Below are 14,562 nucleotides of genomic sequence, written 5' to 3' on the forward strand. Positions count from 1 at the left end.
TACACAATTTTCTTGAAATTAAAACCAATTATAGAACGAAACAAAAGGAAACCTCACCTCATTTGTCTTCGGTGAGGGGATTTATAAGGATGCTTTTTTTCCTGGCTTATTTTTTTCTGCATGGTGTATTATCAAGGAACAAAGCTGCATTGAACAACAGTAATTTACTGTTTTACACAGCGTATCAACACTTACTGGCTTCCACCATGTCATGTTATTTAAAAAAAAAATTCTATATCAAGACCTGCAGCATAGGTCAGTATTTCCTTATTGATTCAGTGTACACCACTGTGAATTGATATATTCCAGCCAATAATAAGTAATGTCTCTTACAAGGAATTATGGCTGTGGTTCAAAAAATAAAATGTAATGACAGTCTGAGCAGCTGACGGCCACAGAGGGAAGAAAAACAGTTAAGCCATGGACACAAGAGGAAGCCCGGTGGATTTGGTAATTAAGAACTAATTGTAACCTTTTCGTTTTGATAAAAAATATTCTCTTTCACTATTTTTTGTCTATTCTTAAATTTTCCTGTTAGCTTTAAGGATAATATAAGCAGTGACTTTTTTTTTTTGTTTTGTCTTATTTCGATTAGCTTTAGGGGAAACATGATTTTAAAAAACCATTTCTGCAATGCTCATGAACTAGGATCGTTTTTACTAGTGTCCTATAAGGAAAGAAAGATCGCCAAAGGATACTGTACATGAGTTTAGATCCCTTCACCAGATGTGACCCGACTAATGAATAGATTGTCCTGATTGTAAATAATCACATTAAAACATCAGAGATGATTCATGGAGCTGTGTTTATAATCGCTCAGAGAACAAAGTTATTCATTTACTTATAAGTGAATGCTGGAAGAGGCTCAAATCGGTAAGACGTGAATTCTAATCCCCACGCGACAGAAGGGAAAACTGAACTAAGCACCGAGCCGAGCCTGCATGGTTTTTACCGCTGCTGCCGCTCTAACCCCGATGAGGTAAGATAGATGACTTTTTACATTTGGAGGGAGGGGACCTGGAACTCGAAGGGAGGAGGGAGGGAGGGAGGGAACTTCCGGTGGGTGCAATATTGGGGGTGCTCGAGCACCCACAGCACCCACGGAGTCGGCGCCAATGACTGCAACCCCTAGTGGAGGAGGAACCTAATGGTTAGTGCAGCAGCCTAAAAACCAGGGGGACTGGGTTCAATTCCCACTGCAGCTCCTTGTGACTGTAGGCAAATCACTTAACTCTCCACTGCCCCGGTACAAAATAAGTACCTGCATATAATACGTAAACCACTTTGACTGTAACCACATAAAGGCAGTATATCAATTCCCATCCCTTTAGCTACAAAGGAATCAGCCTGCAATGATTTTGCTACACACACTTTGCCAACAAAATTAAAAGCCTCCACAAGGATTTAAAGGTGGCATCACCCAGTCTCTGTCCGTTAGCCAGAGGTATACAAACTTGCTTTCTGCTTACACAAACACATGGTATTTTTTAATCCACTAACAAAGGAGGGCCTTGACAAAATCCTGAGACGTCGTCGACCAGCCAACTGCTTCATTGAGCCCTGACCATCGAAGATAGTAATGAAGGCAAACAGCACAGCGTGGGACAACTGGGAAGAAAGGGAGAGATGAGGTAAAGCAGGGTCTTGAGACCCAAGTATGCGTCAAAAGAGAGCACTCTCAGCCACACACCCCCTGCTCAACTGGCAAAGCCCAGGAGCCTCCCAAAGACCAGAATCTAGGAGCTGAAAGAATCAGTCCACCACCTGATGGAGACAGAGATATACTGAAGGGGGAAGGAGCTGGACGTCCAGAGTCACTACCTTCTTTTAGTGTTCTCTATCTCCACCTGCTGGTAGATGGATATAACCAGTTCCTGGATTCATTTGCTGCTGAGGCTAAGGAATGGACCACTACCAACAGCACTTAAAAGGTAATGGTGTGTCCTCTGATAAAGAAGATCTTACAGATGTGCATTAAGAATTCACACCTGTTCTATTGCTGGTGTAAGTGCATGTACCTACACACACATATCCTCTTAAGCTAGTATTCTATCAAAGAAAATAGGCATCTGCTTTCCTTCGTATACTATAGACCAATCAGGCACCTATATAGGCCCACTGTAATAGAATTACTCTTCGTATGTCAAGCCATTGCTACAGACAAGCTGGATCAGGACTGATTTAGTTAAAACTAGTAAAAAAGGCCCGTTTCTGACACAAATAAAATGGGCGCTAGCAAGGGTTTCCTCGGCTCCCCTGCAGCCACCCATGTCCAGCGACCCTCCTCTCCCCCTGCAGCCACCCATGTCCAGCGACCCTCCTCTCCCCCTGAGCCCACTGCAGCCACCCATGCCCAGCGAACCTCCCCTCTCCCCTGCCCCCCTCCTGCCACCCATGTCCAGCGACCCTCCTCTCTCCACTGCCCCCCCTCCAGCCACCCATGTCCAGCGACCCCCTGCCCCCCCTGCAGCCACCCATGTCCAGCAACCTTCCTCTCTCCCCTGCCCCCCTCCAGCCACCCATGTCCAGCGACCCTCCTCTCTCCCCTGCCCCCCTCCAGCCACCCATGTCCAGCGACCCTCCTCTCTCCCCTGCCCCCCCTCCAGCCACCCATGTCCAGCGACCCTCCTCTCTCCCCTGCCCCCCCCCCTCCAGCCACCCATGTCCAGCGACCCTCCTCTGGACATGGATCAGCTGTGAGGTATGTTTTTTTCCCCCCGGGTTCTGAACTTGACCTCATAATGGCTACGGTGATGTCAGCCTGATCTAGGGAGCCTAGCAGACCAACTCGGAATGAGCCACGGTCCCAGGCAAGTCAGAACGTTGGAGGTGAGAATTATTATATAGGACAGGCGGCTCCATAGATTCTAGAACAGCAAATATGGAAAGACAAACTAAACATGTAAGAACACTTCTGCTGGAAGTTAAGGAATTCTAAAAGCTGGATAAGCCTGCAGAAAACTAGAGACTTCACTGGTTATGAACACTGTAGAAAAGCAAAGCCTATGAAGTCTCAAAGGCTTCTCCGTTAACATTTTGGGTCTTTCGTTGGTTTTTCTTCGGCCAGATATCACAACCTGCAGTGGAAGTTACAATTAAATAAAAATGTTTTTTGTGTAATTTAGAGTTATGAATTCCTAGTTCTATGTAATGTGACTTGGCTTCTGCGACTTTCACATGAGGTTGGTCATTTCTACAAAGAACGGGTGAATGGCCCAATGGTGTGAGCTAAATCGAAATGAACCCCATCCCTTTTTTCACCCCCAAAGGACTAGAACAAGGCTACAAAATCTTTAGTACAGTGGATTTTACTCAAGATTTTCCCCAAGGTTTATTCTGTTCTTCCACTTCAGTGGTTTGTTTACACTCTGCAGACTCAAGCCACCAGCAAAGTTCAACTGGGGACCAGTTGACCAACTGGACCAGGAGCAAATCACTCAGAAACAGAAACTGAAAAGTATCCTTCCACCTGCTTGAGATAGAGAAGTGAAAACTGAGCTGAGACATCTCTCTTGACATTCAGTCCACCGCCTCAGTATTTTCTATCTCCACCTGCTGGTTGATGGACACAACTATCCCACAAGTTCTGGAATAGTGGGAAGCTACGTAATGGAAAGGACCAATCACTGTGTTGGCCCTTCAATAACACTGCAGAAAAAATATTTTACTTAGCCACATTTTACAGCACAAAAGTCCCCCACCTCAATGAATCTGCCAGTGTAAGGTATGAGCTGGCGATTGCCTCAGGCATCCCGCATTGTACAGTCTGAGGATCAGAGCACTTACCATGAGGAAGGTCCGAGGACACATGAGGCCAGGCATAGCTTCGCACTACCTCCCAGTCAAAGTCATCGCTTTCACTTTGGCTGTACTCACACTGGCTTGGGTCACTGTCCTCGTCAAAGGTGCAGCCAACTGTGGGAAAAGCCAACAAAGATGCCGTCATTAAACAGTCACACGAACCATGGACTCAGAGAGAAGCTCAGTGGTGCAGCAACTGAACGCAAAGGACCAAAATCACAATACGAGGTGGGATTAGACACGATTTCTTCTCAGCACAGTTTGGAAAATTATACCTGCAAGTCTACTTTCTTTTGAGACCTAGCAAACAGTGCAATCAATTATTTATAATACACAAGAAATTTTTGTAAACCTTGTTTTTACCTGCTTAGCAGTACATGGATAGGCAGAGTATAAATGTTTTAAAATATTTAAAAATGGATGCAAGATTACAATAACTTTCTAGGAGGAAAATGACTCCCACAATGCAGCATTACAGGAATCAGCTATGTAGAAAGTGGCCTCCATGTTGGGAAGCGCATAATGTAGCATTGCAAAATTCAAGTAGCCCAGCTTAGTCCTAGACCCAGAGAAACCAAGGTTCTTTGTAGGCTCGACACTTGTTCAATAAAAGGTATCATGACCCCCCAAGAAATTGGCACCATAGTTTTGTGATTAACAAACGAAGTCAAGATTTTTTTGCGATCTCCTAGATTCAAAACTATTCAAAGTCATCGATTTCTAATGGAATCATATGGCAACTCCATCTAACAATAGACACGGAATTCCATGTATCAAATCGCAATTACAGCAAAAAAAAAAAAAAAACCCAGAAAAACAGTCACGCAAACAAGTCAAACACAGTGAATGATGACCAAAAACAGTTGGCTTTATTGTAACATCCGAGACTCGACACGAGCCTCTGATGTTACAATAAAGCCAACTGTTTTTTGGACATTGTCTGCTGTTCTTTCTTTTGTCACCCTCCCTGTGTTTGACTTATCAAATCGCAATCAGCCGTCAGCTTAGCCTCTGTTCTTACTTCAAATCATGTCCCAAGCTTTGCCAAGGCATTTGGAAGTGGGTGGCATGACATTTGAGATTGCTAATCTGACTACAGACCACAGTTTGAACTGGGACCTCTAGAGAGAGGTGAAGTGTTAAAACCCCACTGTTTCTCCATGAGCAGAAGTAATGAAAATGCCAAGTGACTATCAAGCCCTCTGAAAGACTGATCTACCCTGGGTTCTCACCGGCGGAGCTGCTCAGACAGTAATACAGTGAGACACTTCCAAAGCATTTTCTTTAATAAGACTGCTTTCTCATTCTGCCAGTGAAGGTGCTGCTCTGGGGTCCCAGCAGTGCTGAAACACAATTTAAATGGAAAGCAGAGGTCGGTTGGGATGGAGAAAAGGAAGGGTAAGGTCATCTGAACAATAATTTTGTTTGGGTGACCCTCTTTCAGGCAGAAGGTCGGTGCCAGGAGAGGTCTTGGAATGGAAGCGGCAAGGGGCAGAGCGGATACCGAGATCAATGCCTTCTAAATATGCAAAGGCAGTAGAGCAGAGTAAACAGATTGTGCCCCTACACAACTGGAGGCTCATGTGCTTCTACTCTGGAGCTGCAAGCCATAAAATTGGTCATTACATGGGAATAAAGACTGAGGCTGCTAAAGCAGGGGTTGTCAGTTCTGGGTCAAAAACACAGACCTCCTGGCTGTGCTTCATCTCCCAGTGATACTCAGTTTAAAGGAAGCCTCCATCTCTCCAAATGTGACAAATTTCAGGGATACCAATGCCACACATGTCCTTACAACAGGGGGGCATTCATTTTGCTAAAGCTAAATTTAAAGAAATAATATGCAAAGTTAAAGAAGGCTGTATCGTTTTAAGGGTATTTTTTAACACAGTACCTAAGTTAAGTCTGCCAAAAAATGCTTATTTTTCCACTATTTTATGAAGAAACTTGGCTCCTATGTAACTGTATAAAATTAATGCAAACGTAGCAGCAAATATATTGACCTTCAAGGTGTGGATATCATGCCGGCTCGAAAGCATGTGTAAATCCCAACTCCTCTCCACTCCACCTTAAGTCCCCCCCCCCCCCCCACTACATAAGTACCCTGGCTTGAACTGTGCATACATGTAGGTGTAACCTACTTTTATGAGCCATCAATTTTTGTGCGCCGGTGTGTGCCCCCTGAAATGGCTGCGCGGCAAGTAATTCGTTTGCCGCGCGGCCATTTAAGAAAAGAGAAACCTGCCTTTTTGCCCGATGTGGTAAAGGAGGGGCCTCGGCGCACGTCAAAAACACACGCCGAAGGCAACGCGGGCCCCCTTTTGCCACAGCTTCGTCTAAGGACCCCAATGAGCACATCAGTTCGTGTTGTGTGATATAGCGACAGTCTAAAGGAGCTTTACTGTCAGTCTGCTGTTAAGGGATCGCCAACTATTTTCCATTGAGAGTATTGATGATGTAATTGATGTTCTTTACTGGTCTTCTAGACTCCTGATGCAGGCCATATAGGCCGAAATACGATTCGTGTTAAGTCTTTGAGAAGGAGTCTTTGTGAAGATCTAACAAAAGTATATTTTTGACACCTTTGATGTGAGGTTGTGTAGTCTCCTCCACTGTTTTAAGTTGTCTGTGTTGGACCTGTGGAGGACAGATCTTCTGTTTTGTCGAGTGTGTAGCATAATCATTAACAACCTGATAAAGGAAGCAATGAGTGAAGGAGGTCATATGTGCCAGTGACACAATTAAAACAGAAGTCGACCGAGGAACTGGGTATCTAAACAGCAGATGGAGTGTAGTGTAGCCAACTGCAAAGATCACCACCCAGGAAAAAAGTTCTTGAAGTTACTGTGGGCAATTTATTGAGATCTTCAACTCAATTTGCAGCAGCAGCAGCCTAAAAGCAAATAGAATGTTAGGAATGATTCGAAAAAGAATACGCAACAAACCCCAGAATATCAGAATGCCTCTGTACAGGTCCAAGGTGCAGTCACCTCATCTCAAAAACAGATATAGCAGGAAAAGCGCAGAGAAGGGTAAACAAAAATCCTAAAGGGGATGAAATTACTCTTTTATAAAGCAAGGCTAAAGAGGTTGGGGCTTTTCAGCTTGGAGAAGAGACGACGGAGAATATGATAAATGTCTATAAAATGAATGGGATGGAACAGAGATAGGAAACACTTATTTTTCTCTTACAGTACTAGGTCTAGAGGACTCCATAAAACTAACAAGTAGCAGACTTAAAACTAATTTCTTGAATTTCCTTTAAATGAACACACAATTAAACTGAAGATATGGTAGAATTATCTATAGCATAGCTGAGATGAAAGAAGTTTGGACAAGCACCTGCATCTGGGAAAGATGAACAGGGAAGGGGTCTTCCCATGGTACAACTATGACTAGCCACTTTTAGAGCCATGCTATTTTTAATATATTTCTACAATACCTCCCTTAAAGGAATATAACCCAAGGTGGTTCACAATAGGCAAAATAATAATACATCAAAAATACATCAAGCTAAATTCATCAGTAAAATACAGCAACAAGCATTAAAACGTATCAATCAAAAATGTTTACTTTCACTATGGCAAGACCTCATCACCAATCTAGCTGCTCGTTAATTCATAGAGGTGCCCTTTTACTAAAGGGTTGCCGTAACTACCGCTGGCCCAATGTGACTTCCAGAGGTAGTTCCACCTCAAGCACACGCCATTTATGGTACCATGGAAAATATTTTTGTAATTTTTACCGTGGTGTTAACCGAGCAGTAATCAGGCAGCGCCGCACACTGCCCAGTTACCGTGGGAACCCTTACCGCCACCTCAAAAGGTGGCGGTAAGTGCTCCCTGCCGCATGGCCACGCGGTAAGCGTAATCTTGCCGCATGGTCATTTTTTTTTTAGGGGCTTGTTACCTGCTACGGGAAAAAGAGCCCTGGCGTGTGGGAAAAATGGCCCCCTCCGCTACCGCAGGGCCATTTTTACCGCAGCTCGTAAAAGGACCCCAGAATGATTGGATTAAGCTCGCGCCTTTTTCAGTAGGAGCTCCAAGCGAGTTATAGTCGGCTACAGTAGGTATTTCTCCGTTCCCAGAGGGCCTAGATTCACCTTCCAACAAAATCTTTCATGTGTCCTTCCCTTGAGAAAGAAGCCAGATCCAATTAAAACTGAATTAAAGTGAAGTGTACATACCTATGAGTTGTTTTCTTTATGGGTAACATTTGTTTATACTGTGCCTTATGAAGTAAAGAGGAAATCTGTATAAGAATGAATCACAGATATGGCACACTGATATACCGAACGGGAGATTAATATTTCTAATGTTTATCCTCACTGGTGGTACTACAAATATTTATGAGTGGGAGGCTCTTCCCGTGTCAGTGCGACGCCAAGTAAATAAAAGCCAGAGAACTGGTTTTTCCACCCACTCCAGTTTTTGTGCCAGCTGTAACATATTGCTCAGAAAGGCACCAAAAACGGAGGAGGAGGAGGAAGAACAGAAGCAACTGCTCCATGATGGAATGCAAATCTGGGATTTCACCCCCGACTGGTATTTGTCGGTGCAAAAAGGCTGTCCTGAATTTATGCACCTAATTAACTGGGCACCCGGTTAGCTGGTGCCCAGTTAACTTCCAGATCAGCTCACAAATCCAGGTATTCAATGCTGGGCGTCGAGCAGGACCTGGTATTAAATACCCAGGATTAGTTCAGGCCGCAGCTGTGAGCGTCTTACATTTATACTTTTGTAACATACACAGTGATACCTCGGTTTTCGTTGATAATCCATCCGAAAACAATCAACGAAAACCGAAACCGATGAAACCGAGGCAATTATTTCCATATGAATCAATGTAAATGCAATTCATTCGGTCTAGACACTCCAAAATACATACCAAAAACACATTTTATAGAGAATAAATATAGTCCCATGATGGAGCTAAAGGGAAAGGGTTAACTTATTAGCAAGGGAAACATTTAAAAGGGAAAATGAGATTTGAGCACGTGATTTTATCTTACGTGCATTGCGTTAGACGCGCGGGGTGACGCTCACATAACGAGAAACAACGCCACAATGAGCAGGAGAACGCATGGGTCACCCTTTGTTTTTGCAAAATTAGCAGCGAGGTCACGTGGGAACGCCGACAAAATCCGAGGCAACCGACGAAATCTGAGACAAATTTTTCGCTGAAAAAAATCAACGAAAACCGAAACCGATGATAATCGAAGTCAACGAAAACTGAGGTATTACTGTATGTTTTTCCCCAGATACTATTATAGCGCGACTTAAATTGCGCACGCAAATCCGGTCACATGGGAAAATTAGGTTCTTACCTTGATCATTTTCTTTCCTTTAGTCACAGCAGATGAATCCACCTGCTGGTAGGCGGATACAACCCATCAGTTAATGGATTCATCTGCTGTTGATGACAAGGAATCTGGATTTACATGCTTGACTTAATTAGTTAAGCCAATCAGCGCTAATAATTACCACTTAACAAGTAATTGACACTAATTGGCATTAATTATAATTTACATGCACAATTGTATAAACGTATTCTATAATATGATGGGTATAAAGTCTAAGTCACATAGTTGAAAAGGGGGTGTGGTCACAGGCGGGTCATAGGCGTTTCTAAAATCGATGCGTATTATAGGATACACCTGGTCTGCGCCTAATTTAGGCATTGATATTTATACCAAGTTTTTCTCGGTATAACTGAACACGACTAAGTTTAGTTGCGGGGACAGGCGCTCGGCATTTTCTATAATCCACGTAGAAATTTAGGCCTATTCTAAGTACACCTAAATTTAGGCATACTTTATAGACTACGCCTAAGCATTTTTTTTTCGGCAATGACTTTTCACGTGCAATATACAGAATCTAGTCCTTTGTGACTTGATCTGAGTGCTTTTCATGTACGCTACTTAAAAGACTTGATAAGCAAGTTATAACGTTTATTAAAATGAAATAATGACTGAGGAAGAAATGCAAACTGCTGACCTGGCAGTTTATTTACACTAGTCATGATAGAGAGGAGGTTTCCATACAATGCTTGTCTCAAAGTCACCTTACCCAGGACAAAACCAAGAGAGCTGATCCGGTCTTGGTTCTGTCCTTCCCTTTCGAGCATAGTAACATAGTAGGTGACGGCAGAAAAAGACCTGTATGGTCCATCAAGTCTGCCCAGCAGACATACTTCTTCAACAAGACCTACAACGAGAGCCAATAGCTTCACTAATTCACTTTCCCAACCCAACCAGTTAGGAAAATCCACTTCTACTATCACCCGCCTAATCACGTTCTCATTCTTCCCTACTTAATCTCTTAGCTGAGATTGGGTGGCAGAGCCAGTGGCGGGAAGCAGGGATGGTGCTGGGCAGACTTATACGGTCTGTGCCAGAACCGGTGGTGGGAGGCGGGGCTGGTGGTTGGAAGGCGAGGATAGTGCTGGGCAGACTTATACGGTCTGTGCCACAGCCAGTGGTGGGAGGCGGGGCTGGTGGTTGGGAGGCGGGGATAGTGCTGGGCAGACTTATACGGTCTGTGCCCTGAAAAGGACAGGTACAAATTGTTGGAATGTAATTGTATTTTACATGCATTGCCTGTCACCTATTATTTCTCTGTGATTACTCTGTGACCTCTGATGTGAATTACTTAGAGAGGTCACACAGCTATGCAACTTCCTGTTGGGGGTTAGATGCAGCACATGCAGCACATGGAGCACATGGAGCTCATGATCTCTCCTAACCTGAGAGGATCTATGGTGGTGTGAGCATCCATTACCATCTAAGCACATGGAAGGAGCTGATAAGACAAATGTATAGTAATATGTATATATAAGCCTGTCTGATTATAATCTAACTACAAACTGTGAGTAAACAGATGTTTTGTTACTTCAACTTTAAAGTGACTCAGCAGTGAATTATTCAGGGGTGAATGAGAGAGAGATGAAGAAAGAAATTAACATTTCTAAAGCTGAAGCTGTGTGTACTAAAATCTGCTAATTATTTACTACAAATAATCCAACAAAAGGGTTATGGGCCCAGGGCTCAGGAATTGAAAAAGAAGAGAAATATTACCAGGCAGAAAAAAAGGCCACATTTTTCTCTTAAGTTTTAAAGGAAAGAATCAGTCTGTCTCTCTCTCCCCCCACACAGCAGACAGAAGGCTAAGAAAATGGCTGAGGGAAGAAATTCACCATTGTTCTATTCTCTCAAGGTGCCTAAATTAACTGAGTTTAATTATCAGCAGTGGGAATTAAGATTCATATGTCTCCTTCGAGCAAAAAGATTAGATATATGCTTAGACCAAGACAGAACAGCTGAAAATATGGCTGAATGGGACAATGCAAACTATTATGTGAAGTGCATGCTTTTGGAAGCTCTCTCAGAGAAACAAGCCATATTAGTGGAGGGAAAAGATACACCAAAGGACATTTTATATAAACTGAGAACTATGTATGCAACTACATATGCAAAGCAGCAACCAATTTGGCTGGCAGAGTTGAATGAAACCAAATTAAGGGATAAAAGTAAATGTAATGATCACATTATGCATCTTATGTCTTCATTTCAAAAGCTAGAACTTTCAGGAATTCCCATGTGTGATGCATTGAAAAGAGCATTTCTTTTTACCTCACTATCAAAGAAGTTTGATGTTTTTAGGTCTGTAAATGAAGCCATTGAAGGGCAATCTTTTGAACAGGCAACATCTAAACTAAGGCAGGAATGCATAATAAATGATTCTGAGGAGATGTGTTCTCAAAGCAAGTCAGAGAGAAATGAAACAAATTTCTTGGCAAAGAACAGAGGAAGGCGGAGCTATGGGAAAACTCCACCCAAGGGCAAGCTGATTTGCTACTCATGTGGAAAGGAGGGACATGTATCTAAATGGTGTAAGGAAACACAAAACACTCCCTCTAGCTCACCTAAGCCAATGGAACTAAAGAATTTTCAAACCAGGAAATGTATGAAGGACAAAGATAAACACAAGGGCTTTCTAATGGCAGAAAAATCTTTGACTATGGTAAATAATAATTCAAATGAAAGTACTTGGATTTTGGATTCAGGGAGCACATGCCATTTAACCAATTGTAAAGATTTCTTTCAGGAAATGTGTCCAGAAGAAGGAATTCTTAAAACTGCAAACGCAGGGACTGCTAAGATCCAAGCCAAAGGTATTGGATTCTTAAAATGCAAAGTGTCTAATGAAGTTAAAGAAATTCCTGTAAGTGATGTCTTGTATATTCCCCAAGCAGTTTGCAATATGCTTAGTGTATCTACATTAGATAAGAAGGGATTTGTGATTCATTTTGAAAACAGTAAGTGCACAATCTCTAAAAATGATGAAGTGTATGCTGAAGCTTTTATGCATAATGATGTTTATAAGCTGAACATTTCAGGTGAAGCCTCACATATGGCGCAAGTAAGGAAGAATGATGGTAAATGTAGTCTGGAAATCTGGCACCGCCGCCTGGGACATCGTGATTCTAAGGTGATCCAGGATCTTTACAGTAAGCAACTGGCCACCGGCATTCAGATAAGTGCAGATGCTGGTAAAATGGAGAAATGCATAGACTGTGTTACTCAAAAAGGTGTGAGACCCTCATTTCCTGCATACACAGGAAATAGGAGTAATAAAGTGCTGGACTTAATACACAGTGACTTATGTGGACCGTTTAATATCCCATCATTGGGAAATAACAGATTTGTGCTAATATTCTTGGATGATTTCTCTAGATATTGTGTGGCCTATTTGCTGAAAGAGAAAAGTCAAGTCACAGACATGCTGAAGAAATACGTAGCCATGGTGAGCAATAAATTTGAAAGAAAACCAAAGGTTCTTCAGACCGACAATGGTGGTGAGTTCACTTCACAAAGCATGCGCACATTTCTAGAACAAGAAGGCATTCAGCATATCACAACAGTAGCTTATACACCAGAGCAAAATTCTGTTGCAGAGAGAAAATTTAGGTCACTTGTGGAAATGACCAGATGTATGCTGTCAGATAGCAATCTCCCTAAAAGACTATGGGGGGAAGCCATTCTCACAGCAGTGTACCTACAAAACAGAATGCCAACTAAAGGCGCTGAGCGCACACCACATGAGACATGGCATGGTAGGAAGCCAAACCTGTCACACATAAGAACATTTGGAAGTACAGCATATGCTCATGAACCAAAGCAAAGAAGGCATAAGCTGGATTCCACAACAGAAAGGGGCATTTTAGTTGGCTATACTCCAGGACACAAAGGATATAGAATTTTGAATCTGAAAACTGGCATTGTTGGCATAAGACATGTTACATATTTTGATGAAAACAAAAGGGTTGATAAAGGCTGGATTATCCCAGATGAGCCTTATCATCCAGAATATGAAACTAGAACCATAATAGACATGCCAGTGTATATAAATGCCATACCAAGGCAGATGTCTGAAAGTAACTCATCTGTATCTAACGAGGAACAGGCAGAGGAAACAGACACAGAAAGGATCATTGAAGAAGACAGTACAGTTGGAGAAGGGGAATCAATTGGAGAAGGACTCTCAGATTTAGAGGATGCAGAAAGGTCAGGCCAACCTGTTGTCAGACGCTCATCCAGGGAAAACAAAGGTGTTCCACCCCCAAGACTGTCTTACTTAACAAAGTCAGCAGAAGCTCAAGAGCCCTTAACATGGGATGAGATTGAGAAAATGTCAGCAGAAGAAGCTGCTGAATGGCATAAAGCTGCACAAGAAGAAATTGATGCATTGGATAAAAATAATACTTGGATTCTTACAAAATTACCTCCTGGCAAGAAAGCTATAGGATGCAAATGGGTATTCAAGTTAAAAAGGAATGCACAAGGAAAAGTGGAAAGGTATAAAGCCAGATTAGTGGCAAAGGGATATCTTCAAAAATATGGAGAAGATTTTGATTAAGTGTTTGCACCTGTAGTGAAACACACGACAATAAGAACACTTCTGAGCATTGCAGTCTCAAAAGGCATGCAAGTCAACCACGTTGATGTGAAAACAGCGTTTCTTCACGGAGATATAACTGAAGACTTGTACATGGAACAGCCAACAGGTTTCATAAATACAAAACAAAGACAGCTAGTGTGTAGATTAAACAAAGGTCTTTATGGATTAAAGCAAAGTGCAGAATGTTGGAATGAAAAATTGCATGAAATATTGACAAATTTAGGATTTAAGCAAGGTGAAGCAGATAAATGCTTGTACACTAGGTGCACAAATGGACAATATGCATACATTTTAGCTTTTGTTGATGATCTGCTCATTGCAAGCAAAAGTGAGCAAGAGTACAAGGACATTGTAAAATGTTTAAACCACAATGTTGAGATAAAAGAACTTGGTAATGTGTCATACTATCTTGGTATAGAAATTGAGAAACAAAATGATGGTTCTTATCTTCTAAGCCAGAAGCAGAAAATAAATGAGCTTATTGAAAGTTTAGGTATGCAAGATGCCCAAGTTGTAAGCACTCCCATGATCACTGATTTTCTGAAGGATGAAACAGTAAGAGAACCTTTACCAGATAACATCCAATATAGATCAGCCATAGGTAAGCTTTTATATCTAGCTACCACATACAGGGCTGATATAGCAAATGCAGTAGGAATTTTGAGCAGAAGGGTCAGCTCACCTACCAAATCAGATTGGACTGCAGTTAAAAGGATGGTAAGGTATTTAAAGGGTACCATTGATTGTAAATTAAAGATTTCAGCCAATAGTAATCCAAAACTAATATGTTACTGTGATTCAGATT

At 42.3% G+C, this 14,562-nt stretch overlaps 1 protein-coding gene across 2 annotated transcripts in view; it reads right to left on the reverse strand.

Annotated features, from left to right (window-relative positions):
* PTPRU (protein tyrosine phosphatase receptor type U) overlaps positions 1 to 14,562 on the reverse strand; it is a 559,392-nt gene that overhangs the window by 351,529 nt on the left and 193,301 nt on the right. For both annotated transcript variants that reach the window (XM_030217348.1, XM_030217349.1), the window contains exon 2: positions 3,787 to 3,915. In XM_030217348.1, the coding sequence (XP_030073208.1) occupies positions 3,787 to 3,915 (129 nt within the window). The remainder of the gene's footprint in view (positions 1 to 3,786; positions 3,916 to 14,562) is intronic.

The sequence above is a fragment of the Microcaecilia unicolor genome, chromosome 11, assembly GCF_901765095.1.
Source record: "Microcaecilia unicolor chromosome 11, aMicUni1.1, whole genome shotgun sequence".
NCBI lineage: Eukaryota > Metazoa > Chordata > Amphibia > Gymnophiona > Siphonopidae > Microcaecilia > Microcaecilia unicolor.